The sequence below is a fragment of the Procambarus clarkii genome, chromosome 5 (assembly GCF_040958095.1).
Source record: "Procambarus clarkii isolate CNS0578487 chromosome 5, FALCON_Pclarkii_2.0, whole genome shotgun sequence".
Lineage (NCBI taxonomy): Eukaryota > Metazoa > Arthropoda > Malacostraca > Decapoda > Cambaridae > Procambarus > Procambarus clarkii.
Window position 1 is genome coordinate 2,702,946 of NC_091154.1, and position 26,690 is coordinate 2,729,635.

At 41.9% G+C, this 26,690-nt stretch overlaps 1 protein-coding gene across 3 annotated transcripts in view; it reads right to left on the reverse strand.

Moving 5' to 3' along the window:
- The window catches only part of LOC123764317 (uncharacterized), a 54,237-nt gene that overhangs the window by 1,218 nt on the left and 26,329 nt on the right, over nucleotides 1-26,690 (reverse strand). For 2 of the 3 annotated variants that reach the window (XM_069338329.1, XM_069338335.1), the window contains exons 10-12: nucleotides 12,005-12,401; nucleotides 8,287-8,429; nucleotides 2,202-2,762 (exon numbers count right to left, since the gene is read on the reverse strand). In XM_069338329.1, the coding sequence (XP_069194430.1) occupies nucleotides 2,202-2,762; nucleotides 8,287-8,429; nucleotides 12,005-12,401 (1,101 nt within the window). Of the gene's footprint in view, nucleotides 1-2,201; nucleotides 2,763-8,286; nucleotides 8,430-12,004; nucleotides 12,402-25,469; nucleotides 26,594-26,690 lie in introns of those variants that run through there. The other variant, XM_069338338.1, reaches the window with a different exon arrangement.

A 26,690-nucleotide genomic window follows, 5' to 3' on the forward strand; every position in this document is an offset into this window, starting at 1 on the left:
CTCTTTCTAGTTGGACCTCATTGGCTTCCTGAAGTTAGCATTGAGGTAGTTCCACACATTAGTCACATCAGTGCAAGAAGCCCTAAATAGCCTACTGGAGACAAGAGCCAGAACCTGGCCCCACCATTCATAGAGGTGCATGGAGCTGGAGACATTTACGACCACCCCACACCATAGATAAATCCAGATAATGAATAAACAAGAAATGCAGCAGCAAATAATTCTGCAAGCAATCTATAGAATATTTAGTGTGAAAGCCTCTAGTTACAGCTGGCCACAGCCAGGTGGCAGCACTACTGGGAACTGCCGGCTCCCCACACCAGCACACCTCAGTCCGGAGCTCAGGACCACAAATGAACGCACCCGGTAGCAAAGTGGGGTGGGGCCAAGGATTCCCCGGGGCAACTAGAGGGGTTTAATTGTTTGTGAAGTTGTTTACTCCTTCATTTCTTGTTTCTCTGTAAACCTTGCAGTTGCCTATTTTACTTCAATTACTTTCTGCATGTGTCGGAGAACATAAAGAATTCCCTGCTCCCTGCATGTCTGTGAGGTAGGCCAGGTTCTGGGCTCTGGTCTTCAGTAGGCTTCCTTCATACAACCCTCACACCTATTTCTTTGATTTTTGACATGTGATTAAGATACGCTACATTACTTTATATGTATTGAAGTGTGTACAAGAGACATATAAGTATAGTGGAGTTGATTTATCAGCTAGGTAAAAGCTTTTCTTTTTTATGTACAGTAATTATATCCATTGTCATACTCAAGACTTGTTTACGTTTTTATGTACTAGCTTAATTAATGGTACAGTGGTACCTCGGCTTATGATCGCCCCTGGTTACGAGTTTTTCGGGTTATGAGCAGGATTTGCTCGGAAATTTTTTATTGGGATACGAGGGTTGTCTCAGGATACGAGGGTGTTGATACGCGTACGGGCCAACTAGTGCATGGTGACATGGCGAGCGCCACTGAGTTTGCCAGTGCCTCACGCCCAGTGACTATCCCGCCTCAATTCTTCACCAGGATTTACAGTGTTTTGTTGGATATTTGGCCATTTGAACATAAAAGTTCTTATTATATATCTCACAATGGGTCCCAAGAAAGCCAGTGGTAAGATTCAATCTAAGAAAATAGTTGTGAGTAGAGGATGTCCCTTCCTCATTAAGAAAATGTGTGAAGTATGGGAAGAACTGCAAAGTTTTGTGGAAAAAACTCACCCATATAAAGCTGTAGCAGGCCGTTGCATTGACGTTTTAAATGACAATGTGCTGTCTTACTACAGACAAGTGTTAAAATGTAGGGAAAAACAAGTGCCTTTAGACAGATTGTTAGTAAGACAAGCAAGCAGTGAGCCACAAGCAGGTCCTAGTGTTATGCAGGCAAAATGTGCCAGAGAGTGCACACCAGTGAAGTCCTCACTGCCTGATGTTATAATGGAAGAAGACTCCCCTTCCAAACAGTAACACCTCTCCTCCTCACCATCTTCCATACACCAACAGCAGTCATCAGCAAGGGTAAGTAATAACTTGAACATACTTTTGTAGTGTAGATTTACATGAATTAGGTATAAAATTTAGTTTGAAGTGAGGTTTTTGGGTAGTCGGGAACGGATTAATTCATTTCCCATTATTTCTTATGGGGAAATTAGCTTCGGTTTACGAGTTTTCGGGTTACGAGCTGTCTCCAGGAACGGATTAAACTCTTAAACTGAGGTACCCCTGTATATATGAAAAAGCATTCTTTTTTCAAATTAGAAATGTATAAAAATAAAAAGATTAAATAACATGAATTGATGAAAAAAACGGGTGGGGGAGAGATGGGGGGGGGGGCAGAATTCATGTTTAACTGAAGTGCATGAAATTCCCTGACAAGTATGCTTATGTATTTATGATGCTATTCTAATTTCATTTAAGATAATGGAAATTTGATTTACGATTTGGAAATAATGTGACCAGTTTGAGCTATTTTGTATATACCTTTATGTGTTGATTCCACTTTTTAATTACCTTAAACATTTTTCATGGTGTACAGTATATGGAAAGAGCCCTTTTTTCTTATTACAAGTGTAATAGAATATATATGGTTTACTCTTATTTTTATTAGAAGAAATAAGAGAAAACATATCTTTCAACATTTAATTTATATGTTTATTGGCAATATAAAATGTATTTTGTTGAACAGAGTGTTAATTTTTCACAAACCTGCTCTGGAGAATATCCTTCCTCATTGATGATAGCTGCAAACTTGGCACGAAAAGACAATGCATCAGTGTGGTCAGTGGCACAGCGAGACGATGCGGCAGTAGGATCCGTACTCTTCTTTAGACGCAGGTTGTGCCGCTTCCTAAAGCGCCTCAGCCAAGCATCTGAAGCTATGAATGTGTTACAGTTGCCATCCCCTTGTTCCATGTCTGCGTGAATCTCAGTAGCCCTCTTGCAAATCATGGCATCATCGACAGGAATGCCTTTTGTGTATTGATCTTGTATCCAGAAGTAAAGGGCATTCTCAATCTCCCAGAGGCGTGTAACTTTGAGCGGTGTTTCACTGCTGGCAAACCTGCCCTCGACCAAAGCTTTTCTTAAAATATGTTCTTGTTTTTTAATGCTACAAATGGTGGGCTGATTCATCTGGAACTGGCGGGCTATAGACATCTGGGTCTTTCCTTTCCTTAAAAGATCACATATCTTTAGCTTAAACTCAATGGAGTATTTTGACTTCCTTATATGCTGATGGCTTCTTGCCAAAGATAGAGGCCTACAAGGCTGAAAATATAATGGATGTATTAAACTCATGTATGGAATAAGCATACAATTTTCACAGCAATTTTACATAACCATTTTGACATCCTGACTATAAATAGTATCAACTATAATGAAATGATCCTTTTTGGGTACTCTCTCTCACTGTAGTTTTTAGTGACTTTAAGGCACTAGTATTGTGAGTCCTACCAATCATACCAGGTCCTGGAGACTTAAAAAGGCCTCCCAAAAACTGCGACCAGAATCTGAATCTCTCAAATAGGGCGAAGAGAACACAGGAATCAAAGATTGTCCCAAAACTGAGGAAAATGCCTGGAAGTCACTGGCAAAACAAAACAAACCCTTAATAATAAATGATACTAAGAAAACAAGGCAAACAATAGTTGACAATGTGTAAACAATGCCTGTTTATTAGATGTCTGTCCATACAGCCAGGTGTATCAACAGTCACGTGTATAACTTAAAATCACATGGGAAACAGGTAACACGAGCAGGAATGGGAACGCTGCTGAGGGGTATTTCATTACATTTAAAGTTTTATTTCCAAGCTGGCCTTCCTCAGTAGCTACCTGGAGATTATTCACAGCAGCATCTCAGAGAGGAAAACAATTTTGCTGATATGAAACACAATATCGGGGAGAATAAAGATGGAAAATGGCCTATGCATGGAAGAAGTAGACAGAAGACCAAGGCTCTGGCAAAATCAGCATCAGCACAATGTTACCTGCCCAAGTGCCACACAAACATATCAGGACTGTGGAGACCGCCTATAAATAGCAGATGGCCAACATCCTGTTGAACAGCCAAAAACCCAAGTCCAGGGAAGAGCAGACGACAAAACGGCCAAGAAGGGTGCGAACATTTCCCATAGGTGAACAAAGAACGGCACACCACACAGGAATGAGGCAGACAAGGTGCAAGTCAAGCAAAACCAATAATGGCCACAGGCAGGAAATGTCCCAGTAGTAGAGTCAGGTTCGTTCTCGACACACAATCGAGAATTCCGGGTTCGAATCCCAGGCGGGACAGAAATGGTTGGGCACATTTCCTATCAAATAATCTGTCTGTTCACCTAGCAGTGAGTGGGTACCCAGGAGTTAGTCAGCTTGTTGTGGGGTTGCATCCTGGGCGGGGTCAGTAATTTGGCCTGGGAGGAATTATGTCACTACCAAACCATCTGGTCGGAAGAAACCTAAAAAGGACAAGCCCAGCAGAAGACGACAAGATACTGCTAGACCAAAAAATAAGAGGACACCCATCCCAAATGCAGGGAAGGCATCCAAAGGTCATGGAACCCACAGAAAAGCACACAAGGACACACACCGGAAGACAGAGAGAAGACAAAGAGTACAGTACAACCTCGATTTAACGAATCTCCGGCTAGTTCGCACACTTTTCAGGCCGGATTTCCTCACTCGATTCGACGAACAATGGTTCGCCGAAGCGGGTCATGTTCGGATTTGCTTACGATGTCGTGACAGTTCACAGACTGGTGGAAAAATTTCCCATTTTATCACAGATAACAATTAATAATTCGCTCATATGACAAGTTCGATCACACAAGTGGACCACACATGTGGGCCACACAAGTGGACCAAAAGTGGTCCACAAGCTTATGATGTTGGGACAGAGTTCACAGAGTGGTGGAAAACTGTCTCATTCTATCACAGATTACAATTAATAATTCTTTCATAAGACAAGTTGGATCACACAAGTGGATCACACAACAAGTGAACCATATGAACCAAACACCAACCAAAATGGTCCACACAAGTGACGCATATTAACCAAACACCAGCCAGAGTGGTCCACACAAGGGAACGACCGAGTTTCAATGATTTTCGTTCACTGATTTGTGGCACACATATCTTTGTAAATTAATTTAAAGGCTGAAGCGTGAATAGCTAGCTAATGTGTTGAAATCTTTTTATATACATTTTCTGTGATGAAACAAGACGAGTGAGGGTGAACAGATAAGGGAATACTGTACAGGAAACCTTGCTTTACAGAGAGGTTTCACTCACTTTCGTCTGTGTTGTCATAGTTCAGTGACCCATGACTTTGAACGTTTCACATTAATAAATCATTTCTAAAACTGGTGTTTTAATAACTCTTTATTATCCTAATTAAACTAAACTAAATAAAACCAAAACTATACTGTAAATATGATACATATCTGCAATTTGAGGAATTACTCATGTTATTGGCGGCACAACTCCAGCACTGGTGGACGGGACAAATCCATGTGCACACAACACCATGCTTGTTTTGTTCGATTTTGTCGCCACAGTTCAGTGACCTACGGCTTTGAAATAATAAAATAATTAAATCAGTTCTAAAATAAGTATTTTTTATAGCTCTTATTATCGTAATAATGTTGCTAAACTAAATATATAACCCAAAAATATATAATTTGATGTAAATTGAATATTTGAGAGAAATTTATGTTACTGGATCTGGCTTAAACACCAGCCTACTGTAGGGTGTACATATAGACCTAGTCTGCGTTCGTACAGTATGCACCCAGTGCCCTCAGCTTTGTCTGTGATTGACGTACAGTATTTAACCGCCGGTGGAAGAATAATCGTGGAATTTACCATTTTCTGACTACAGCTGCATTATTATACAACAAAATGTCTCGGGGGCTTACTAATAGTGTCTTATTAATGCCAAAAATGAAGCAATATTTTGCACGACCTTGTAACAGAAAATCAACTAGCACAAGCACAGCCGTACCCAGCACGAGAACAGCCGTACCCAACACGAGAACAGCCGTACCCAGCACGAGAACAGCCGTACCCAGCACGAGAACAGCCGTACCCAACACGAGAACAGCCGTACCCAGCACGAGAACAGCCGGACCCAGCACGAGAACAGCAGTACCCAGCACGAGAACAGCCGTACCCAGCACGAGAACAGCCATACCCAGCACGAGAACAGCCGTACCCAGCACGAGAACAGCCGTACCCAGCACGAGAACAGCCATACCCAGCACGAGAACAGCCGTACCCAGCACGAGAACAGCCGTACCCAGCACGAGAACAGCCGTACCCAGCACGAGAACAGCCGTACCCAGCACGAGAACAGCCGTACCCAGCACGAGAACAGCCGTACCCAGCACGAGCACAGTTGTACCCAGCACTGGTACAACAGCCGTACCCAGCACGAGCACAGTTGTACCCAGCACTGGTACAACAGCAGCCAGCACCAGCTTAGAAGCAGCTGAACCCACAGCAGCAGCGAGCACCAGCAAAGCTGATGCAAACATCTAAAAATTTCGTGTGTGGCATGAACAGTTAGAACATGTTAAATTTAAGTGTGTACACAGTGTTAAAATTAAAGTTGCAGTAATTTTAGTGTACAATAGTTTTCATAGACCTGCATTGCAGTACTCAACATACAGCAGAACTACTTAATCAACACAGTGTTAACGGTATAATACACTTCAGTACTGTACGTATTTACTGTACAGCATTCACAACGCCATGAGACTTTAAGATGGACATAACTCCAACAATAAGGTATATCTTAAGGTTATCTTGAGATGATTTCGGGGCTTAGTGTCCCCGCGGCCCGGTCCTTGACCAGGCCTCCACCCCCAGAAAGCAGCTCGTGACAGCTGACTAACTCCCAGATACCTATTTACTGCTAGATAACAGGAGCAACAGGGTGAAAGAAACTCTGCCCATTGTTTCTCGCTGGTGCCCGGGATCGAACCCGGGATCACAGAATCATGTGCCCAGTGTTTTGTCCACTCAGCCACCGGCTCCCTTTAAAATAACAAATGTAACACAGTATTTTTTAGTAGGGTAATAATATATAGGTACAGTATATAATACGATAATGTATTTTTATTGTGTACAAGAAAAAAAAGAGACACTGACGCAAACGTCTCCTGACGGTCACCTCTTGCAACGCATCCAGTGCTCGAACGCACTGCCGTTGGTCTCATATAGTACATTGAATCGAGGTTGTACTGTATTTTTATTTGACTAAACACCACAGAGAACCAGAGGAGGAGTAGACCAAAACCAGACTTAAAACATTTTAAGTGGTGCTGAGTGGAGCCCTGAGAAGCATCAGAACATTTATGTACCAGTGCAGACCAAGAGTATGACTTGCTATACAGTATATAGTCCAATATCTTCATAAAAACGATTACAATATGTACCTATTTCTCATAATGAAACTAGTGACAAAGAAAAAGTGATAGATGAAACTAAGAACTTTACCATGTCTCATTATTAATGCTTAAACTACAGCTTAGGTGCCTGAACCCCAGCTGAGTGGACGGGGCTTGTGATTCGTAGTCCTGAGGTTCTGGGTTCGATTCCCGGTGGAGGCAGAAACAAATGGGCAGAGTTTCTTTCACCCTGATGCTCTCAACCTAGCAGTAAATAGGTACCTGGGAGTTAGACAGCTGCTACGGGCTGCTTCCTGGAGGGTGTGTAACATAAAGGAGGCCTGGTTGAGGACCGGGCCACGGGGACGCTAAGCTCCGAAATCATCTCAAGATAACCTCAAGATAGGTCCAGTATTCATCTAGTTGTGCTTGTGGAGGTTGAGCTCTGCTCTTTGAGCCCGCCTCTTAACTGTCAATCAACTGTTACTAACTACACATTACCTTACACACACATCAATATTTGAAATGCTGTAAACAAACATATTCTCACAAGGGTACTTGTGAACTATCATCTGGTATGTCACCACGCGATGATAGCCACATTTTAAGGCTATCACAATATATAGCATATATATAAGCATATATATAAACAATATATGCTTCTTGTATTTAGGCTTTTTTTTTGGGGGGGGGATATATACAAGAGTTGTTACATTCTTGTGCAGCCACTAGTACGCGTAGTGTTTCGGGCAGGTCCCTGGAATACGATCCCCGCCGCGAAGAATCGTTTTTACAACCAGGTACCCATTTTACTGTTGAGTTAAACAGAGGCTACAGTTAAGGATTTGCGCCCAGTAAGTCCTCCCCGGCCAGGATACAAACCCATGACAAAGCGCTCGCGGAATGCCAGGCGAGTTGCTTATTATGGCCTAAGCATGCTTATTAGAGCATGTTTAGGCCATCTACTTATCTTTCCCAGGATGCACTTGGGCTGGACAGTAGAGCGATGGTCTCGCTTCATGCAGGTCAGTGTTCAGTCCCCGACCGTCCAAGTGGTTGGTCACCTTTTCTTACCCCAATCCCATCCCTAATCCTTATCAGATGCAGCCCACAACAATTATTCAACTTCTGGCTGCCTATTTTACCGTTTGGTGAACATAGGCATTAGATAAAAAGAAATGTGTCCAACTGTTTTTGTCCTCATGTCCCTTGGTTGTGAGCTGAAGATGCAGACTATTCTGCTAAAGGAGCCTAAATAGGCTTCACTAAGCCCCCGAAACCAGTCATTACAGTAAAATTGATAAAAGACAATACTGTATGCTGTATCTTTGCCACAAATGTTAGGACCTAGAACACACACTGCATGCTAACTGCTGGCAATAACAGCACTGGAGTCCCACTCACCACACAATGTCTCCGTTTCATTCTTTTTAGGAAGTTTCTCGTCGCCTCAGTATTCCGTTTGTAGTGAGTGTCGTTTACCTCGGGTGATTCAAAATCACCCATCTCTGGAGACTTCCTCCTCACACCATATGAGCGTTTTAATCCTACAATATAATAGTTGTCATAAAACATATACTTTGTAATTATTTAATACGATCTGTAAAAACTGTTGTACCAAACAATATTACCAACTAAATGGCAATCAAAAGGTGGCCAATATATACTATACTATATACAATATATACTACGAAATACAGTATATTTCAGGAAAACTAAATATGATAAATGCACACAAGTTCAAAATGTAATTCTGTAATGCATTTTAAATATTAAAAACAGAGACAATACACAATTAAAATGTAACAATTTAATAACAAAATATACGAAATATATTGTTTCATGAGAGGAGGGGACATTGTCAAGCATTTTACAAGAACATAGGTAGTTTTTGTTAAAAATTACGAGCAGCATTGCTAAAAATGCATGAACATTTTAGCTCGTTTTGGACATTTTAGCTCTTTTATGAACGAGCTGGCAGCTCATGCCTTCAGAAGATTCACAAGTTTGACGACACTTGTTAACCGTGTAGAAAGTGTCACAATATCTCGCTCAATGTTTGTACAGGGAAAAGTTATCATAAATAATGCACTGTTATTACAAAGGATCTAAAGCCAAAAAATCAATGTACACTGACAATGAGTTACAATAACGTGGCTGAAAATTAGACACCCAACCTGTAAATCTGAAAATACAGTACAAGATTTGACGACATTCTGGTCCGTCCTGGACCATAATCAAATCGTGTAAGGGACTGGTCCAGAACTGACCAAAACATCGCCAATTCATATAATTTCAGATTTGTGAGTTGGATGTCTAATCAATGTATAAATGTTCACAATAAGGCAAACAGGATACTTTATAAGAAATAAACAAAATTTGCTGGTAAATAAGGTGACTAATATTATTCTTCAGTCTTATCTTTTGTTTGTTATGCTCCATTTAGATAAAAGAATTCAACTTTGGGCACCATACTAAAGGATGAACAAAGTCTTTAGAAAAGGTACAAAGGTGAGAAAAGTGAATGTGGGGATTCAAAACCTTTCTAATAAATTGACCTTACATTATTGAGAACAGAAAATGGTAAAGGAGAATATGACTGAAGTTCAGTATATAAATGGACGAAAGGGTAATATTAATAAAGTGCTAAATACATCAACACACAAGTGCCTGAAGCAACAGGTGGAACAAAATGGCCAAGTTTAGAGTCAGAAAAGACCTAGGTAAATACCGGTTTGAAAATAGGGATGTTGATGTCTGGAATAGATTATGGGGTGACTGACTGTTTCACATGTAGGTTCAACATATGCCATATACAAGTTTGGATATTAAAGGGACCTTACATGAGTCAATATATATATTATGTAAACTATAAAACCTAAATCTTATAAGTGCATATAGCATACATTTTGCCTACAAATATACATATACTGTATGTATATATGTATATACTATACATATATATATATATATATATATATATATATATATATATATATATATATATATATATATATATATATATATATATATAATATAGAATATTAGTATATTTTGGTAGCAGTCTTTCTTGTAAACATATGTTGTTAACCCTTAAAGTGCGCATCACGTCATATGACGTATTGGAAGTTGTTCCAGTCAACTGCGCATCACGTCATATGACGTGTTGGAGTACTACGCAAGATTTAAACGACCCGTGGATACACGGGGTTCACGACACCTTCATCAGGGCTCTTGTAAAAAGACGCCATTTAAAAAAAAAAATCGTGGGCCAAACTCCCGAGTGTTATTGGCCTCAGTATTGAGTGAGCTACCAAGCCTGATGCACGCAGCATGAGCTCACAGCACTGCTGTTCAGCTTGTGACCACAGCATCGCCTGAAAATGCCAATATATACTTGTTCATGCTATTATGTAGCGATGATATTATTACAGAAGACCCCTGACTGATAAAACTGACCAGGGTTCTGATAATAGCAGGACTGTGGTGATATTTAGCGCTGTGCGCCATGGAGGGAGGAGTAATGCTGTGGGAGGGAGGGTGGTGGCGATGTCTTCTGACTGTGTGTGGCCACCTTTTATTGACTGCACTCAGCATACCAGCTTAGTGGTTCGCTATGGTGAACACAAATGTAGATACCTATATATAACTTGTGTATAGAGGGTATAAACAGCAAGAGGAGAAGGTTGGGAGCCGCCATTTTGGTGAGGGTGGTGGCGTCGTCTGCACGACGCCACCGTGCAGACGACGGTGTTGTTTACTGGTTACCACAATGGTTTTTGGCCACCATACCAGTTTACTTGTACAAGTATGGTGAATAAAACAAGTAGATATTTATATATAATGTGTGTATATAGCGTAATAACATCACAAACAGTATTGTTGGAGGAGAAATATTAGTGCGTCTGGCCTTGAGGGCGGCAGCCATCAGTTGACTGTGTGAGGTCCTACGTCTTTGTGCCTTTACTCACCATACAAGCTTAGATGTACAGTTATGGTGAACAAAACATGTAAATACTTATATATAACATCTGTATATAAAAGCAAAAACAGTATGGTGGGTGGAGATTGGTGGCAAGTCAGGTGAGGTGAGGGAGGGAGGGAGGGAGTGGCAGCCAGTGGTGGGCTGCCACTGCCTGTCACTGCCACTGCCACTCAGCATACCAACTTAGTGGCTCGTTATGGTGAACATGAATGTAGATACTTATATATAGCATCTGTATATAGTGAATAAAAGCAAAAACAGTATTGTGGGAGGAGAATGTGGGTGAGTCGGATGACTTGAGGGAGGGCGTGAGTGGCTGGCTGGTACACGGCGGTCACTCCTCGTTACTTTTTGACTCATAATAGCTACTTAGTGGTTCGTTATGGTGAACAAAACATGCAGATACTTATATATAACCTGTGTATATAGTGTAATAACCGACAAAGTATTTGTTCACTGATTGATGAACATAATTGAATAAACAATATGCACACCATATTTTTGAGTACAGCAATGATTCACTCATTTTATTATATAATTATATCAAACTACACACTATTCAATAATATTACAGCAAAAAACTATGAAAAATCAGAGACATTGAAATAATTAGGTAATTATCTCTTTGTGGCAACTCCGGCCTGACAGCTGGCGATCAACAGACCGCCTGGGACGCACGCTGAGTCAGCGCCTATTTTTTGCCAGACTTCCCCGCCCTATAGCGGGCAATATATGCCACTTACGATTTTTTTATTATTTTTCCCGTGATCAGTGAACACAAAGTAACAGGTTAGGAAGAAAAAATAATTTTTTTTTTCAAAATTACATGCGCCTGTGGGGAAGAAAGGATATTATACCCCTAGCATGTTAAGGGTTAATCCAAAATTTCACGCACACTCATCCCCAGGAAGCGGCCCGTAGCAGCTGTCTAACTCCGAGGTACCTACTTACTGCTAGGTGAACAGGTGTATCAGGGTGAAAGAAGCTCTACCCATTTGTTTCCACCTCCCCCAGGGATCGAACCCAACCCTTAGGTCTACGACTCCCAAGCACTATTCACTCAGCCGTCGGGCCCTAGAATATGTAGTGACATGTGTATATGTAGTAACAAATACAAAGAAATGTACAATACAGTACCTACAAAGTTGTGTCTCTTCATGAATCTTGAGTACCATTCAGTAGTGGCCATAAAATCTGTGATGCCACATTTCCTTGCCATTTTGAGAGCATAGGGTCGGATGGAGGCACGATAAATGCCGTGGCCATTCTGGAGACGTTCGTTAACCCAGTCTGCAACATGCTCCTCCAGTTCTGGCCAATTTGTTGGCACTTTTCCTTTGTCATTCCTATTGATTTCCTTGAGCTGCGCTGAAATTTTTTTCCAGTCTCTGACGGCCTTCTCTGATGTTCCATACTTTCTTGCCGCAACACAATTATTTGTTTTTGCTGCGTAGCTGATGACTCTTAACTTAAACTGGGTTGTGTACCTCTTGTATGTTCTTGCTCCCATGCTAACAGAAACCGACAGTTCAGACTGTAAAAAAAACACGTACTTTAATAATATACAATAATATATATATATATATATATATATATATATATATATATATATATATATATATATATATATATATATATATATATATATATATATATATTATATAATATATATATATATATATATATATATATATATATATATATATATATATATATATATATATATATATATATACAGTATATATATATACAGTATATATATATACACACACACACACAGAAGATGATGAAAATCATAGAGAAAATAGTAGGTTTAGGAGAAGGCTCAAAGGAAAATGTCAGTGATTTTAGAAGAATAGGAAAATATGAGAAAGAAAAGAACCGCCCCTTAAGGGTGACGTTTAATGGAGTGAAAAACATGATGGAAGTGCTAAGAAATGCCAGGAAACTGCAGAGTGATGAGGTTGGCAAATTATGGTCAATAAGACAAGACCTCTCCAAGGAAGACAGAGAAAAGCTGAAAATGAACCTAATTGAGGCAAAACGTCTAAATGGGGATAGAAATGAAGAAGACAGAAATTCTTTTTTTTACAAAGTGACAGGGACTGGAAAGCTTGTGAAATGGTACATAAAAACAAAGCAACAAGATCAGTAGTGGAAGGGGGAGTAAAGAGCAAAGGAAAAGGGAACATGTTCCTGAAAATTGTATATACCAACATAGATGGAGTGAGGTCAAAAACTTTGGAGTTGCAAGATATAATCCAGCTTAGGGTCCCAGATATTGTTGCATTATCAGAGACGAAACTTGAAGGAAATATAATAAATGAAGTCATATTCCCAAGAGGCTACTCAGTTTGGAGACGTGACAGGAAAACTAGGAAGGGAGGAGGAGTGGCTGTACTGGTGAAAAAACACCTGAAGGTAAAAGAGTTAATATTTGAAAACCCTCGAGATATTGACATAATGGCATTGCAGGTCTGGAATCAGGATGATAAGCTGATAATTGTAAATACCTACAGCCCACCAGCAAGCAACACATGGACAAAGGAAGAACTGGATGACAAACGAGAGGGCCTCATAATGTCATGAGAGATATTATTGTACAAGCAGATAAAGCTAAATCACGGCTGTTGATACTGGGGGACTTCAACTTTAGAACAATAGACTGGGAGGCCTATGAAGCAAGAACGGAGGACTTTTGGACATGCAGATTTGTGAACCTCATTCTGGAGACATTCTTGTATCAACACATAAAGCAAGCCACAAGAATGAGGGAAGGAGATATACCGTCAGTACTGGATCTAGTATTCACCAGGAAAGAAGAAGAGATTTTTGACATCCAGTACCTTTCTCCCTTGGGAAAGAGTGATCATGTCCTGTTAGACATTAAATATGCTTTAAGATATCATCTAGAAGAAAATGGGGACATTGAAACAGTTGATAAACTCGATTTAAGGAGAGGCAACTATGGGGAACTTCGAAATTTTTTTAATGAGTGTAATTGGACAGAATTGTTGCTAGGCAGGGAAGTAAATGAAATGTAGGCCAAATTTTTAAAACTATACGAGGAAGGCACACAAACATTCATACCAAAACAGAGATGCAGGGCCAGAAAACAGGATTGGTTCGACAGAAATTGTGAGAGGGCAAGAGACCAAAAGACACAAAAATGGAATCAGTATAGGAAGAGGCCAAACCCCCAAACATACCAGCGATACAAAGATGCGAGAAACAACTATACAGCAGTAAGGAGAGAGGCAGAAAGAAATTTTGAAAAAGGGATAGCAGATAAATGTAAAACAGAACCGGGCCTATTCAACAAATTCATAAACAACAAATTGCAGGTAAAGGATAATATCCAGAGGTTGAAAATGGGAAACAGATTCACGGAAAATGAAAAGGAAATGTGTGAAACATTAAATGAAAAGTTCCAAAGTGTGTTTGTACAAAATGAAATCTTCAGAGAACCAGACACAATAAGAATTCTAGAGAACAACATAGAGCGGATAGAGGTGTCTAGAGATGAAGTGGAAAATATGCTAAAGGAGCTCGGGAAGAACAAAGCAGCTGGCCCAGATGGCGTTTCACCATGGGTTCTGAGAGAATGTGCATCTGAGCTCAGCATTCCACTTCACCTGATCTTTCAGGCATCCCTGTGTACAGGAATCGTAGCAGACGTGTGGAAACAGGCTAACATAGTTCCAGTCTACAAAAGTGGCAGCAGGGAAGATCCCCTCAATTATAGACCTGTATTATTGACAAGTGTAATAGTGAAAGTATTGGAAAAACTAATCAAAACTAAATGGGTAGAACACCTGGAGAGAAATGATATAATATCAGACAGACAGTATGGTTTTCGATCTGGAAGATCCTGTGTATCGAATTTACTCAGTTTCTATGATCGAGCCACAGAGATATTACAGGAAAGAGATGGTTGGGTTGACTGCATCTATCTGGACCTAAAAAAGGCTTTTGACAGAGTTTCCACATAAGAGGTTGATCTGGAAACTGGAAAATATTGGAGGGGTGACAGGTAAGCTTCTAACATGGATGAAAAATTTTCTGACTGATAGAAAAATGAGGGCAGTAATCAGAGGCAATGTATCGGAATGGAGAAATGTCACAAGTGGAGTACCACAGGGTTCAGTTCTTGCACCAGTGATGTTTATTGTCTACATAAATCATCTACCAGTTGGTATACAGAACTATATGAACATGTTTGCTGATGATGCTAAGATAATAGGAAGGATAAGAAATTTAGATGATTGTCATGCCCTTCAAGATGACCTGGACAAAATAAGTAAATGGAGCAACACTTGGCAAATGGATTTTAATGTGAATAAATGCCATGTTATGGAATGTGGAATAGGTGAACATAGACCCCACACAACCTATATATTATGTGAGAAATCTTTAAAGAATTCTGATAAAGAAAGAGATCTAGGGGTGGTTCTAGATAGAAAACTATCACCCGAGGACCACATGAAGAACGTTATGCGAGGAGCCTATGCCAAGCTTTCTAACTTCAGAATTGCTTTTAAATACATGGATGGCGATATACTAAAGAAATTGTTCACAACTTTTGTTAGGCCAAAGCTAGAATATGCAGCAATTGTGTGGTGCCCATATCTTAAGAAGCACATAAACAAACTGGAAAAGATGCAAAGACATGCTACTAAGTGGCTCCCAGAACTGAAGGGCAAGAACTACGAGGAGAGGTTAGAGGCATTAAATATGCCAAAACTAGAAGACAGAAGAAAAAGAGGTAAATGCAGACAGTTACACTAGGGTGAGACACCAACTAGGGTGTCACAAGCAGACAGTTACACTAGAGTGTCACAAGCAGACAGTTACACTAGGGTGAGACACCAACTAGGGTGTCACAAGCAGACAGTTACACTAGAGTGTCACAAGCAGACAGTTACACTAGGGTGAGACACCAACTAGGGTGTCACAAGCAGACAGTTACACTAGGGTGAGACACCAACTAGGGGTGTCACAAGCAGACAGTTACACTAGGGGTGTCACAAGCAGACAGGTACACTAGGGGTGTCACAAGCAGACAGGTACACTAGGGGTGTCACAAGCAGACAGGTACACTAGGGGTGTCACAAGCAGACAGGTACACTAGGGGTGTCACAAGCAGACAGGTACACTAGGGGTGTCACAAGCAGACAGGTACACTAGGGGTGTCACAAGCAGACAGGTACACTAGGGGTGTCACAAGCAGACAGGTACACTAGGGGTGTCACAAGCAGACAGGTACACTAGGGGTGTCACAAGCAGACAGGTACACTAGGGGTGTCACAAGCAGACAGGTACACTAGGGGTGTCACAAGCAGACAGGTACACTAGGGTGTCACAAGCAGACAGGTACACTAGGGGTGTCACAAGCAGACAGGTACACTAGGGGTGTCACAAGCAGACAGTTACACTAGGGTGTCACAAGCAGACAGGTACACTAGGGGTGTCACAAGCAGACAGGTACACTAGGGGTGTCACAAGCAGACAGGTACACTAGGGGTGTCACAAGCAGACAGGTACACTAGGGGTGTCACAAGCAGACAGGTACACTAGGGGTGTCACAAGCAGACAGGTACACTAGGGGTGTCACAAGCAGACAGGTACACTAGGGTGTCACAGGCAGACAGGTACACTAGGGTGTCACAGGCAGACAGGTACACTAGGGTGTCACAAGCAGACAGGTACACTAGGGTGTCACAGGCAGACAGGTACACTAGGGTGTCACAAGCAGACAGGTACACTAGGGTGTCACAAGCAGACAGGTACACTAGGGTGTCACAAGCAGACAGGTACACTAGGGTGTCACAGGCAGACAGGTACACTAGGGTGTCACAAGCAGACAGGTACACTAGGGGTGTCACAAGCAGACAGGTACACTAGGGGTGTCACAAGCAGACAGGTACACTAGGGGTGTCACAAGCAGACAGGTACACTAGGGGTGTCACAAGCAGACAGGTACACTAGGGGTGCCACAAGCAGACAGGTACACTAGGGGTGCCACAAGCAGACAGGTACACTAGGGGCACCACAAGCAGACAGGTACACTAGGGTGTCATAGACAGGTACACTAGGGTGTCACAAGCAGACAGGTACACTAGGGTGTCACAAGCAGACAGGTACACTAGGGTATCACAAGCAGACAGGTACACTAGGGTGTCACAAGCATACAGGTACACTAGGGTGTCACAAGCAGACAGGTACACTAGGGTGTCACAAGCAGACAGGTACACTAGGGTGTCACAAGCAGACAGGTACACTAGGGTGTCACAAGCATACAGGTACACTAGGGTGTCATAGACAGGTACACTAGGGTGTCACAAGCATACAGATACACTAGGGTGTCATAGACAGGTACACTAGGGTGTCACAAGCAGACAGGTACACTAGGATAGTCACAAGCAGACAGGTACACTAGGATGTCACAAGCAGACAGGTACACTAGGGTGTCACAAGCAGACAGTTACAATAGGGTGTCACAAGCAGACAGTTACACTAGGGTGTCACAAGCAGACAGGTACACTAGGGTGTCACAAGCAGACAGGTACACTAGGGTGTCACAAGCAGACAGGTACACTAGGGTGTCACAAGCAGACAGGTACACTAGGGTGCCACAAACAGACAGGTACACTAGGGTGTCACAAGCAGACAGTTACAATAGGGTGTCATAGACAGGTACACTAGGGTGTCACAAGCATACAGATACACTAGGGTGTCATAGACAGGTACACTAGGGTGTCACAAGCAGACAGGTACACTAGGATAGTCACAAGCAGACAGGTACACTAGGGTGTCACAAGCAGACAGGTACACTAGGGTGTCACAAGCAGACAGTTACAATAGGGTGTCACAAGCAGACAGTTACACTAGGGTGTCACAAGCAGACAGGTACACTAGGGTGTCACAAGCAGACAGGTACACTAGGGTGTCACAAGCAGACAGGTACACTAGGGTGTCACAAGCAGACAGGTACACTAGGGTGTCACAAGCAGACAGTTACAATAGGGTGTCACAAGCAGACAGTTACACTAGGGTGTCACAAGCAGACAGTTACACTAGGGTGTCACAAGCAGACAGGTACACTAGGGTGTCACAAGCAGACAGGTACACTAGGGTGTCACAAGCAGACAGGTACACTAGGGTGTCACAAGCAGACAGGTACACTAGGGTGTCACAAGCAGACAGGTACACTAGGGTGTCACAAGCAGACAGGTACACTAGGGTGTCACAAGCAGACAGGTACACTAGGGTGTCACAAGCAGACAGGTACACTAGGGTGCCACAAGCAGACAGGTACACTAGGGGTGTCACAAGCAGACAGGTACACTAGGGTGTCACAAGCAGACAGGTACACTAGGGTGTCACAAGCAGACAGTTACACTAGGGTGTCACAAGCAGACAGTTACACTAGGGTGTCACAAGCAGACAGGTACACTAGGGTGTCACAAGCAGACAGGTACACTAGGGTGTCACAAGCAGACAGGTACACTAGGGTGTCACAAGCAGACAGTTACACTAGGGTGTCACAAGCAGACAGGTACACTAGGGTGTCACAAGCAGACAGGTACACTAGGGTGCCACAAGCAGACAGGTACACTAGGGGTGTCACAAGCAGACAGGTACACTAGGGTGTCACAAGCAGACAGGTACACTAGGGTGTCACAAGCAGACAGTTACACTAGGGTGTCACAAGCAGACAGTTACACTAGGGTGTCACAAGCAGACAGGTACACTAGGGTGTCACAAGCAGACAGGTACACTAGGGTGTCACAAGCAGACAGGTACACTAGGGTGTCACAAGCAGACAGGTACACTAGGGTGAGACAAGAGACGGCCTCCCGGGGCAGCCGGAACCTCACTCGTCTGGTCCTACTGCTGTACGTCCAAGTTCCCTTATAGTCAAATCGTACACATCATGATTTGACGATAGTTCGTGTTCTGCTTGTTTAAGTCACACATACACACATATATAGTAAGTTTACGATGTATTAAGATAGGTCAGACTGTATCAGACTTTGTTAAGGCTTGTTAGGCTTTATAACTCTCAGGTGAACCACCGCCAGTGTACGACGTGACCTACTAGGGTGGATAACAGTTTCGTACAATGAAGGGAGTTTCGTACAACTGTTTGTTTACACTTGTGACGTCACAGATCACGTGACTCCAAGACCCGCCATAAATGAAAAAAAAATTATGAGCTGAATACTGCCTTCCTTCTTATATTATTATTATAATATTCTTGGGGACACCTCAGTCACTAAACATTTATTCTCAGATTAATGTTCTGGGCTAGTTGACAATTATAATAATAATAATAATAATAATAATAATATTTTATTTACAAGAATGTACAATGGGTTGGTGAGATTACATTACTGATTTTATTACCAATTTTTTTATTTACATATGCAGAGTTTTTACATTCTAGTGAAGCCACTGACAGTACAAGATACATTGAGAGTTTGGAGCACAAGGTAGGAAACCAGGCCTGACGGCTGGGTGGACAGTGCTCGGGGTTCATAGTCCTACGGGTCCGAGTTTGATGCCCGGCGGAGACGGAAATAAATGGACATAGTTTCTATCACCCTGGTGCCCCTGTTCACCTAGCAGTAAATAGGTACCGAGTTAGATAGCTGCTAAGGGCTGCTTGCTGGGGATGTGCGTGTGTGAATGCAGTACAGTATTAGGATTAAGGACTTGCCTGAAATGCTGTGTGTGCTAGTGGCTGTACAAGAATGTAAGAACTCTTGTATATATAAATAAAGAAATGAGATTGAAATTAGGTACTTTTTTAATTTACTTTTGAACAGAGGCTGGGTTGGACAATTTTATAATTCATCAGGGAGAGAGTTCCAAAGACTGGGTCCTTTTATTTGCATGGCGTGTTTACACAGATTTAGCCTGACTCTGGGGATATCAAAGATATATTTATTTCTGGTGTGATCATGGGTTCTATTACATCTGTCAAGTTAAAGTTTCAGATCAAGATTAGCATTTAGGAACAATGTTTTGTACATGTAGATAGCACATGAGAATGTGCTATCTACAGTCTCCGTGGTGTAGTGGTAAGACACTCGCCTGGCATTCCACGAGCGCTTTGTCCTGGGTTCGTATCCTGGCCGGGGAGGATTTACTGGGCACAAATCCTTAACTTTAGCCTCTGTTTAACTCAACAGTAAAATGGGTACTTGGTTGTAAAAACGATTCTTCACGGCGGGGATTGTATTCCAGGGACCGGCCCGAAACGCTACATGTACTAGTTGCTGTACAAGAATGTAATAACTCTTGTATATATCTCAAAAAAAAAAAAAAAAAAATGTGTGTGAAGTTTATGTCTAGCTTGCTAAGGGACTTTAGCAGAGGGGATTAGCAGATTTTTGCTGGGTGATGATGGGCTTGAGGTAGTTTGCAGTGGTTGAACCCCATGCACAAATACCTTATGTAAGATAGGGATAGATTAGCGTGTAGTATAGTGAAAGGAGAGCAGAGTGGGGGAACATAATACAGGTACAATGGGGCCTCGACTTTCGATGCAAATACTTTCCCAGAGACGGATCGGAAGTCGAAATATCGGAAGTCGAAGCGAATTTTCCCATAAGAAATAAAGGGATTTGAATTAATCCGTTCCCCACCCTCCAAAATATTAACATAAAAATACATTTTATACTGAATACAATGTTTTTTTTTCTAACTACAATACAGTACCAAAGTTTCACTTACCTTTATGGAGGGCTCTTGATGGCGTATGGAAGATGGTGATGAGGGGGGGAGGAGGAGAGTTGTTACTGTTTGGAAGGGGAGTCCCCTTCCATTATCACATCAGGCAGTAATGTTTTCTCTGGGGTACTCTCTCTCTCTCCTACGTATTGCCTGAATACCACTAGGACCTGGTTGTGGTTCAGTGCTTGTTTGTCTCACTACAAATTTGTCAAGAGACATTTGTTTTTCCCTTCGTTTTAACATTTGTCTGTAATGATGCATCACTTTAGCACCCATAATGTCCTTTTTCTTAGCTAGTATGGTGGATATCGTTGACTGAGATTTGTTGTACTGCCTGGCCAGTTCACCTACCTGCACACCATCTTCATATTTACGAATGATCTCTTGTTTCTGCTCTATGGTCATTCTTACATGAGATCTCATATGTTGAGCCTTACCACTGACTTTCCTGGGACTCATGGCGTATTATATAATAATTACTTTAATGTTCAAAATGCAAAAAATCACCACAAAAGCGTTATTTCTTATAGGCACGATCGTCACTAAGCGGGCAGCTGTAGTAAACTGAGGCAGGTCGGCCGCGTGACCGGGAACCACGCGCTCGGCAGACCCGAACATGTACCAACAAATATCGGATGTCGAGTCGCATTTTTCGATGAAATTTATATCGTAACTCGAAATTATCGTAAGTAGGGGCAATCGTATGTCGAGGTGCCACTGTATCTGATTTTAGAGAGTACACCGATCATTTTTGAGACTTTTTTGGCTATGTGTTGTATGTGGGTGCTGAGTTGAGTATCTTGTCTATGTATAGGCCAAGGAACTTCTTATTTTTATTGGTAATTTGATTTGATGATTTACTACCAAATAAAATGTAAGTATTTTCTATGTTTAATGTAAGTTTGTTGGTTAACATCCACGAGTGGACTTTTTTTTAATTCATTGGTGACAATATTATTTAGTGTGTGGGGGGTTGCGGTGATTGCTTATGTACCTGAATTTACCTAAGTGCCACTGACACACTACTGGCATTGATGAGGACGGGAAGCCGGCAGTTTGTCAAGTACTCCCATTTGTTCTGATGATTTTTTTCAAGCTGGATTTTAAAGTTCAGCAGAGTTTTTGGCATTTATGGCTTTGGAGGGTACTCATCTAGCTGTACTCGCATAATTATGCTTGCGGGGATTGAGCTTCAATTCTTTGGTCCCGCCTCTTAACTGTCAAAGCCTATTGACCTCAATCATGTGAAACTGTGTAAGGAGTCTGCCTCCACCACATCACTGCCTAGCGGATTCCATTTATTAACTACCTTACACTGACAATAATATCTCTGTTGCTCATTTTGGTACTCAAGTGTCCATCTGTGTCCCCTCATGCATGTACAACCTTTGTTAAATTATGTCTTTATCTACCCCTATCAATTCTCCTGAGAGTTTTGTAGGTGGTGATCATGTCTCCCTTCAGTCTTCTTCTTAACTCTAATGTCTTCCAGCAACATAAGGTTTACTTCCCTTAGTCTCTCCTTGTAACTCGTACCCTTCCGCTCAGGTATTAGTCTGGTGGCATACCGTATTAGTCTGGTGACGACAATGTGCTTTCCAGACACTACTTTTCCAGATATGCATATTAGCAGTTCTGTTGTTGTATGAATGAAAAGTTTAATTAATTGGTGAGGTACGCGACCCAAATAATAAAGTTCGGTTAACTGGTGAGATGCGTGGGTCCAAATAATAATGTTCGATAAACTGGTGGTTGTGGTGGGGGAAGGAAAATTATTTTTTTTGTCCCGAGACAGTGGAAAATTCATTTCGTGACTGTTAGATATATTGTTAAAAATCTAGGAACATCCATGCACCATTCAGCTCCAGATGCACCCACTGTGTCTGTGAAAACTTTTACATGCGGGATAAGAAAGAGAAAGAGGTCAGTACTAACATATTTTGACTATTTCTCTAGATGTGAAAGTGATGAATCACTACATAATAGAAAGGTGATAAGTAAAGGTGGAGAGTGTTTATAAAGCAGTGTGGAAGTAGTACAAACGGAGGCAGGAGGAGTTGAAGAAGCCAGTGGTAGGCTGCCTGCTCATGGAACAAGCCAACGAATTTCACAAATCAATAAAAATTTTGGAGCAGTCTTCATACAGTGATGGATGGCTCTGAAGCTATAAATTCCATCATGGCATTAAGCACATTAGAGGACTTGGTGAAAGGCAATCTGTAGATGTTGCTCATACTGTATTGGCGAGTACAAATACTGTCAAATTTCTCCACTTAATTTTCAGGATGATGAACCACTTTATAATAATAATTAATAATTGTGTCAGGGTCACACAGCCAGTGTGTATTTACCTGGGCTCTAGGAGACTCGAAACGTGGCCCCCCACGTATGTGAGGCTGAACCTCTATTGACCGAGCTATTGCGTAGTCTTAATAAGGAAAGTTTCCTTATTTCCAATAAGGAAAGTAGGGCCCAGGTGAATGGAATGTTTATTTCCACAGAAGTGTGGATGACATTTTATTTACCTGAATTTACTTTTATATACATGACGGGAACGTGGATCACCTTACCATGAGAAGGTCTAAAGATTCAGTTGGGTAGCTGATTGGTGCCTCTGGAACCGTTCCTTTAACAGGGTCTTCATGGCTTAGTTGGTAGAGTGGCTGGCTGCTGTTTTATGGTCAGCAGTTCAAGGTTCCAAGTGGTAGGCTTATATCGAGGTCAACTCCCCCCACCCCACTAGGGTGGAATTACTGACCCCGCCCAAGAGACAACCCCACAACAAGCTGACTACCTCCTGGGTACCTATTTACTGCTAGGTGAACAGCGGCATTTAGTGATAAGCAAAGGCAATGTGTTCAACTCAGGATTCGAACCCGACTGTACTACAGAAGACAAACTCGTTCAGTTTCGGTTCTGAGACGTCCAGAAAACATGCACAGGTCATCCATTGAACAATTTGGAGGATGTTGATCTGGACAACATCTTCAAAAGGATAGATGTAACACCAACAAGGAACAACAGTGACAAGCTCAACAAGCCACAATGTAACACAAACAAGGAACAACAGTGACAAGCTCAACAAGCCACAATGTAACACCAACAAGGAACAACAGTGACAAGCTCAACAAGCCACAATGTAACACAAACAAGGAACAACAGTGTCAAGCTCAACAAGCCACAATGTAACACAAACAAGGAACAACAGTGTCAAGCTCAACAAGCCACAATGTAACACAAACAAGGAACAACAGTGTCAAGCTCAACAAGCCACAATGTAACACAAACAAGGAACAACAGTGACAAGCTCAACAAGCCACAATGTAACACAAACAAGGAACAACAGTGTCAAGCTCAACAAGCCACAATGTAACACAAACAAGGAACAACAGTGACAAGCTCAACAAGCCACAATGTAACACAAACAAGGAACAACAGTGACAAGCTCAACAAGCCACAATGTAACACAAACAAGGAACAACAGTGTCAAGCTCAACAAGCCACAATGTTGGACCAACAAGGAACAACAGTGTCAAGCTCAACAAGCCACAATGTAACACAAACAAGGAACAACAGTGTCAAGCTCAACAAGCCACAATGTAACACAAACAAGGAACAACAGTGTCAAGCTCAACAAGCCACAATGTTGGACCAACAAGGAACAACAGTGACAAGCTCAACAAGCCACAATGTAACACAAACAAGGAACAACAGTGACAAGCTCAACAAGCCACAATGTAACACCAACAAGGAACAACAGTGACAAGCTCAACAAGCCACAATGTAACACAAACAAGGAACAACAGTGACAAGCTCAACAAGCCACAATGCAACACAAACAAGGAACAACAGTGACAAGCTCAACAAGCCACAATGTAACACAAACAAGGAACAACAGTGACAAGCTCAACAAGCCACAATGTAGGACAGAGAACAGGAGATGCTTTTTCACCCACAGGGTTATTAACCCATGGAACCGCCTATCTGTCCAAACCCTAAATGCCAAAACTGTTATATTTTAAAATCCACCTGGAAAAAATCATCAGGACAAATGATGGGACTTTTGACAAGCTGCCGGCTTCCTGTCCTCGTCAAGGCCATTAGTGTTATCATTTTATCTATATAAAGTCCATAAAAATCGTTCAGCTCCAGCCTTTCAGGTGTGTCCTTCAAGCATCCCAAACCAACAAAGTCAAAACACACAGTGGCATTACCATTCCTTCATGCAGGCCTCTGGCTTCATCTTCTTTCTTTGTGCAGACCTCTGGCGCACTCTCTTCCCATCATGTTTCTTCCAGCCGGGGTTTTTATTGCACCAGTCACTCTACTTCTCAATTACACATCCAAGGTATTTAAATTATTAAACCACTAATTCGTTTACATTTTTTCACACAGTTACCTGAATACATCAAATTGGACACGGCTTCACAATCTCTACATACACATCAGCATCCGCAGCTTCCCCCACATTAGGATCTTCACTGGTCTACTTACTTTTCCATAGACATTGGCATTTTGAGGTTATCTTGAGATGATTTCGAGGCTTAGCGTCCCCGCGGCCCGGCCTTCAACCAGGCCTCCTTTTCATTACACATCACCTGGAAGCAGCCTGTAGCAGCTGTCTAACTCCAAGGTCCCTATTTACTGATAGGTGAACAGGAGCATCATGGTGAAACTCTGCCCATTTGTTTCTGCCTCCGCCGGGGATCGAATCCGGAACCTTAGGACTATGAATCCTGCCGGGCTTTCCACCAAGCCTGACAGCTTGATAGCTATACTTTCTTACATTTCTCATGCATGCAAATCTAGTCATGTTCCCATCATTTTCACATATCAATTTTTATGTAAACAAAAACTAGCATTGTAAAATATAGTTTTATTTACAGAATAGATGTACATGCTGGCTTAAAAAAGTATCATTTTCTTCTGAGAAGACTGAGCACTGATGGCCCTGATATAAACTTCACGTACTTTTCTTATTTGACGAGCAGCTACTGAAGCACGCCTAAAATTGGGGTCACTGTCAGCAATTTCAAGACCACAGTTCATATAGGCCACAAATTGCCTCATTGCTAATAAAGACATCTGTGACGTAGTGACTTCAGAGTCGTCATTATGTCCCTCAATGATTGCTTCGGTACTCAATTCGAGAACTTCATCTGGAGTGGGAATGGGACATTGACTTTCCAGATGCCCCATGATGTCTTCGGCCACCAGATCATCAAATCCTTTTCCAGGGATGCTGTTGGCAATCTTCACAATACCAGAAATTTCTGCTTGGGAGTCAAGAAAACCATGAAAGTCGGACATAATTTCAGACCACAGGAACTCCCATGTCTCATGAAGGCAAGGGGAATCGACTGTCTCCCAGGAGTCTGTAATGATAGAGATGGCATTTCTGATGTTAAATTTTTTCCAAAATTCAACCACTCCTTTTCTACCATTACCTTTGCCTTCAACATACAAAAGCATATCCCATAGTACCTGCTTGGTGTACAGTCTCTTGATCTGTGCTATCACTCCTTGGTCGAGCGACTGCAGCAGAGAGCTGGTGTCAGGCGGGAAGAACTCGAGGCGGTATCCGTCACCATCAACAGTGCCCTTCAGGGTTTGTGGGTGACTGGGAGTACTGTGAACAAACAAGATGGCTTTGCTTGGCAGGTTTCTCGACGTCAGGTACTTGTCCACGACAGGAATGAAGTTATGCTGGTACCAATCAGTAAAGATCGCCGATGTCATCCAAGCCTTGCTGTTAGCTCGCCATACTACAGGTAGACTGAAAACGTTCTTGAGTTCGTGGGGACAAAGGGATCGATACACCAGCAGAGGAGGCAGCTTGAAGTCCCCCGCTGCATTTGAGCAGAACAACAAAGTCATATAGTCATTGGAGGCCTTGAAACCCGAAACAGCCTTTTCCTCCTTCATCAGGAAGGTCTTGGGAGGAAGACGCTTCCAGAAAAGGACAGTCTCAATTACAGTGAATACCTGTGGAAAAGATATTACTAAAAATTAAGACAAAATTAAACATTTGTAGAGTAACTCTTGAATTTAAATTTAAATAAAATAAAAAATTACTTTCATC